The sequence below is a fragment of the Genypterus blacodes genome, unplaced genomic scaffold (genome assembly GCF_046128005.1).
Source record: "Genypterus blacodes isolate CSIRO-AG114 ecotype Tasmania unplaced genomic scaffold, CSIRO-AGI_Gbla_v1 ptg000067l_1, whole genome shotgun sequence".
NCBI lineage: Eukaryota > Metazoa > Chordata > Actinopteri > Ophidiiformes > Ophidiidae > Genypterus > Genypterus blacodes.
This window is the reverse complement of record NW_027466879.1, coordinates 10,533,338-10,539,337: the sequence shown is the minus strand read 5'-3', so window position 1 is coordinate 10,539,337 and position 6,000 is coordinate 10,533,338. Positions and strand designations below refer to the sequence as shown.

Here is a 6,000-nt window from a genome sequence, read left to right as displayed (position 1 = left end):
GTTAAGTATCATGTTCTTGTCTTTTAAAAGTGCATTCCGGGTAATATCAGTCAAACATCCTTAACTTAATTGCGTTATGTTGAAACAGAACACCCAGTATAACTGACTGATTATCTGAACCATAAAATCATCGGACATCTGTGTTTGCAAAGTAAAATTTTTTCTTTTCAGCTATTGTTTTGCTTTATTTTTCTAAGAACTTAAAAGTAGCTGACGTGTTTTCCTCTCCGTGCCTCTAACTGCTTCAAAAACTTTTCTTTCCTAACTTGTTTTTGGACAAGCCGTTCGTCTGCTCAGCACAATCTTCACTCTAGAGGAACATTTACGGGGGACACGTGAAGGCATCAGCGCTTGGCCGGCTGCCCGCAGATGAGGCTCTTTCTTCTTCTTTCATCTGGTAAATGATGCTGCGCGCTGATTGGCTGCGGGCCGGTGACTCGCGCTTTCATCCAGAAGCCGCACAGTGACGGAGCGCAGAGTGCCCAGTCAGCGCTCCACCGGGTGATCCCCGCTCCGCTACCTGCTGCTCCACACACACACATACACACACACACTCTCACTAACACACACACACATGCCAGAGCGCAGCAGCAGGCAGCAGCTCCTTCACTACTTGAAAACCAGCACAGAAAACAGCACCACAGAGCAATGCGCGCAAACCCAAACATGCGCCACCGTAGCTTATTAGCACTTTTGCGCTCGTTGAGGAGGTAACGGAGGAGATGTGAAGCTTTGACATCATCATGGATTGTGTTTTTCTTCTGTTATGGACTTTACCCATCCCGCTGGTCGGCTGCACCTCAGTCAAGCTGCTGTCCACCCTCCTGTCCTGGAATATCATCAAGGCATGCGGCAAAATTGGTTCACACACATACACTCGCACTAGTATAGTTTGCAAGAAATCGAGCATTCGTGTGTTGTCTGATGTCATTCATAATAACAAAGTGGTGTGTATTGCTGTGGGGGTGACAAAGAGCCTAGTGTCACCCTAAATTAAGCACATGCATGTGTTGAAGTGACACTTTAGTGAACAGCGGGACTCCATTTATCACTTTGTCGCTCCCACACCTCCCAGTGCTGCAACCTGTTGCTACCTGTCCATTTATTTACGCTTTCTTTTTTTGCAGACGCTGCATATTTACTGTTCACACTCCTCCCATGCTGCTTCGGCCAGTTATTCTTCCTACAACAGCCACGGATTAAATCATGGTGAGTGTTTTTCTTGCATGTATGTACAGCATGTTGATGTTGCACCCAGCTGGCACGATTCCAGGGCTGTAGATGGAAGAATGGTGGTAAAGTGAGGGAAACTGTGGTGTTGAGAGCACCAATTGGATGCACTGTATTTTAATTTCACAGTGGAAATGAATGATGATGACTGTTTGTGCTGCACACTTTATATCCCCCCCCCCCTTTTTCTTTTTTCTTTACACTATCTGAAGTTATACACAACAGCTTGAATCTCCTTCTTCCTCCTCTTTGCAAAGAATTCTCAAAATGATGTTAAATGTCTGAAGCTATGTAAAAGTTTGGAAACCCCTATTTAAGTCTTGATTATGTGCTGGAAGCACATGGAGGCACAGCCAATGAGTGCAGTGCAAACAGAGGGATTCCCTCCCAGCCTGCTTTGTTCTGCAGAAAAAAATGTGGAAGCCAGTTGAGATGATTTACATGCTGTGATTTACTGCACGGAGGTGAGGAACACTGGAGTACAGGAAGAAAGTGATTTATAGGTTTGTGCAGTGCATGAAGTAAACAATTGATACCTAACAAGCAAAAGCCCTGCGGTTACAATCCTACGTGATGATAAGTCAATATGTTTTGCCTGTGAAAGTTACTAACATAATGTTAATTCTGGCATGAAATGGTAAAAATCCTTATATTTGGATGTGGAAAAGCGATGTCACCATTTGGGGGTTTTCATGCTCTGAAATTAGTTTGAAGATGACTGCACGTGCTCATCTAAACTAAATTCTGAGATCTCTTCCCTCCAAAACTCGAAAATGAAAACATTTAAAATGCATCACTGAGCTAAAAGTAGAAGACGATACAGTTGACAGTACTAGAGTAAAACCAAAAACGTCACACAGAATAGAAACACACACACAAGTTAATGATCAAAAAAACGCTTTAAGCATTGTAAAAAGGCTGGAACGCCATAACAACTGCATAAAATCAAGACATCTTGTATTTACAGCCTCTGGATCTGGAGTATCATACCATATCTGACATGCATGGAAGTACTGTAAGATGTTGAAGTTATGGCTTCTGTCAAAAAGACCCATCTGTGATCCATATGACTCTGACCAACAGCTGAGCTATGAACCTTTTACCTGTGCACAAACTCTTTTGATCACGTTTGTTTCCTGTAGAGACTTGTGAACAAATAAGTATTCTTCATGCACCTTGAAATTCTGACAACCTGCTAAACATTCACACCTGCGATATAGAAAATATCAACCTCAATTGATAGACGATAAAGGGTTGAAGTTACCATCTGACCTGTCTTCCTTTCCTTAGATTATGTGTTTGTAACCCCGGTGGAGGTGGACGCTGATGGGGGTTACCTGACCCACGACGTATCCAGGCGAGGGCATCGCAGCAGAAGATCCCTCTCTCCGTCTCTGCACTACAGACTCTCTGCGTTTGGGCAGGACATGCTCCTGGACCTGCAGCCGTCCTCTGTGGTCGGCCCGGGCTTCACTGTGCAGACGTTGGGGTCAGAGGGCATTACCACAACGATGGGAGACACAGGGTTTCACAGCTGCCTGTATCAGGGATATGTTCGGAACCTGTCGGCCTCCTCTGCAGCCATATCAACGTGTTCTGGCCTGGTAAGAATCTTTTTTTGTCTAAGTTTGGATTGAGATCTGTTGTTTTTTTTTAATGGAAGTTCTGGTTAGACTCGTTTAACAGTATATTCCATCCTTTCACAAAGAGCCAATAGAACTCTTGTGGGCTTGTGGGCTCCACTTCTGCTTCTGCTTCATACCTTCATGTTCGTAATGCTCCTCTGGCCTCTAAGGAGCATATTGTTTTGACACATCATTGTCTGTGCACCTCCGTCTTTGGGATTATTATGGATACAAAGCAAAATGATGTCATGGCCCAAGAGTGTAAGCATCACTTTCTTGTCCTTTGTCAAACTCTTCTTTGAACATTTGGAGGAGCAAGAAAGGAGAGAAAATGAAAGCATAATCGGCGTAGATCAGGAGAGAAGAGAAACAATACCCTGCTGTCGTGTTTTTATGGTAAATCACACGAAACAAAAGCCATAACTCTGTTTGACTGTTTATTGTAGAGCCAGCACACATGACAAACACACTACGCATATTGATCACAGGCCTGAGGAAGACTCTGCTCCACATATGGCTTTAAATTCAACCTCGCAACGTGATTCCTGTGAACACTCTCATTGGGTGTAATCGTACGGACACGAAGACAAGTCTGCAGAAAGAGATTGGTCCAGTTCGTGGACCAATGGGGCCCGTAACACCTCACTTCTTGGCTTCCCATTGATTTGAACTCCTTACATTTAAGATACGGGCATTTTTTCCTCAAAGCCACAAAGACTCTGTAATTAGATGATCCTCTGCTGTCATTTTTGTGGTTTATGAGGTGCACGGACCATCTTGCACACCAGCACACATGCATTCCTTGACACATCCCACACCAGATAGGACCAGATGGACACACTACACCTCCATAAAAGCCATACCTCCATTTATCATCTAGCTTGAGCCCGGCCTTCATACCTCCTCCTGCCTCCTCCTTCTTGTGCTTGCCCCGCTCCTTTGTCCTCTGTTTGCCCTGCCTCTACATCTCCTCTTGTTCGCAGCAATTAAAGCCAGGGTGAAGTTTGAGCTGCCTAGCTGGCACTGCTAATCTTCATATTGTCCCTTTCATTAGGCTAGCTCGCACTCACAATACAACACTGCTGACCCGCTCTCTTAAAAGCGCTGCGAGAACACAATGCGTACGGGTCAAGATTGCATTTCAATGGGCTGTGAGACAAGCGCTTTGATCTATTTTTAGTCCTTGTCGGCTTTTGCGTACTTTTTTTCTTCTTCCTCCTCTCTGAGTATGACCACAGGGCATTCTGGATGAATATTCACACTGCCTATTAAATGCATTTTAATATAGCAGGTGGACAATATGTAAGGGAAGCTATGCCATTAAAGGAACAAATGGGAAATGAATGAAATTAATCTAGAGGGATCTAAATGTGCATTCAATGGTTTAACTGCATTTTTACTTTAGATTAAACAGTGTGGTCAAGATTCATTACACTGCAAAGGTGCTATACTGTGAAAATATAAAAACTCAGCCTATTTTTGAACGTGGTCCTGACGATATTGTCCCATGATGCAATGCAGAGAGGAAAGGGAGGAGCTGCTCATGAAAAAATGCTGGACGCTCAGTTGGTATGATTTATGACTAATACGTCAAGTTTATATACACAGCTAGTGTGTTAGCTGTTGGGTCTGCAATTGGCACATTGTGGTATTTCATGGGAAATTATGTTGGCTGGCAACGTCACGCAGCTGAATTACACTATATAGGATTAGAGTGTACCACTGGGACCCTCCGTAGGTATTTCTCTTACCAGCTTATTTGTGTGTATGTGGTTGGTTGGCTGCTGTGAGACTTGTTACAACGAAGCAGTTAACCCCTGCTTTTCATCTTGTCCTGAGCAGAATCTTTGGATTAAGTACAAATGGAGAATGGCTATTCATGCCTGCCTTATCCCTCCAGTCTACAATCTAAGGAAGTGGCAGCCCGAGAGAGAGAGAGAGGGAGAGAGAATGCCAGAGAAACTACAAAAAGGACAGATAGATGAGGTTCAGAAAGAGATTAAAGTGGGGTTCAAAGGAATGTTCGGGAAGAAGAAGTCATGAAAGAGAAGAAGAGAGGGACATCTGTAAGAATAAGGTGAATTCTTTGTCTGAGAAAGGTTGGATGGTCTCCTCATAGAGACCTTGACAGATAGACTCTGTTTGGGCTTTGGCGAATAAATAAAGTGCAAAAAGAGGAGAATGAAGAGAGAAAAGGAGAGCGACTCCTTAAGCTTCTCATCTTGCTCGCCACAATAAAAGCAGCAATTCTCCTAACCTCGTTGACCAAAAAGAAGAAGGAAAGGAAAACCAAACTGTCTGAATTCAGGTCGCAGGCTGGTGTCTTCGTGTCAACACTGTCGCACCGCTGGGCTAAATCTGGGACAGTTATGTTTTTTTCTTTATATATTCAGTCTGGCTCTGAGCAAGCAGATGGAAGTGGGATTGTGTTTAAATGAAGAGCAGGGCAAGATGGTATTAAGTGCAGGGCAGGATGGAGGGATCGCTGGCAAAGAGGGATTTTCTCCTGCAAATCCTGAATAATTGCACATGGTGTTATTTGCTGTCTTTTAATTACTCAGCCTGTGTCCTCACAATGCTCCATGCTGGTGTGTTTGTGAGAAATTAAGTCTCGCTTTTGCAAAGAAGTCTGAAAGGATGCCACTGCAAACGTAATTGTCTCTGATTTGTAAGGACCGATGACTTCAGATGAAAGAGAGGGGGGGGGTTCCTTTTTTTTCTTTTGAGGTTTTCTCATCCGGAGTGCTGGTTGACCCCAATCCTCTCTGCCGTGGCGTGGGGGAGGGGCTGCGGGGTGTCAAATTGGGTCTCTCTCTCAGGTTCTTACCATGTAGTGCAAGTTCAGAGCTGCTCGCCACTCGCGTGAATGCGGGGTAGGAGATGTGATTTACTGTCCCGTCGTCCCAGCCGCTTCCAAGGATAGGATCAGTCTCTCTGGGGTGATGAGGGCACATCGGTCTCCTGCACCGTCAGGACTTCACCAGTTCAAGTTTCGGAATTCGAGTTGTTCGACCATGTACGCCCGCAATGTAAATCTGAATTTTGTGACAGTTCTTTGAATTATTGCAGAACGGAGAGACAAATAGGCAAATAAACATGGCTATGGATTGTCACAGATTTCAGGTTGCATAACTGTGATTTTTGT

At 44.3% G+C, this 6,000-nt stretch overlaps 1 protein-coding gene across 1 annotated transcript in view; it reads left to right on the top strand.

The window, feature by feature from the left end:
- Window positions 1–507: 507 nt before the first annotated feature.
- The window catches only part of adamts18 (ADAM metallopeptidase with thrombospondin type 1 motif, 18), a 46,306-nt gene continuing 40,813 nt past the window's right edge, over window positions 508–6,000 (top strand). Inside the window, exons 1-3 of the mRNA XM_076155315.1 lie at window positions 508–845; window positions 1,128–1,209; window positions 2,521–2,834. Of these exons, the coding sequence (XP_076011430.1) occupies window positions 744–845; window positions 1,128–1,209; window positions 2,521–2,834 (498 nt within the window). The 5' untranslated portion in view covers window positions 508–743. The remainder of the gene's footprint in view (window positions 846–1,127; window positions 1,210–2,520; window positions 2,835–6,000) is intronic.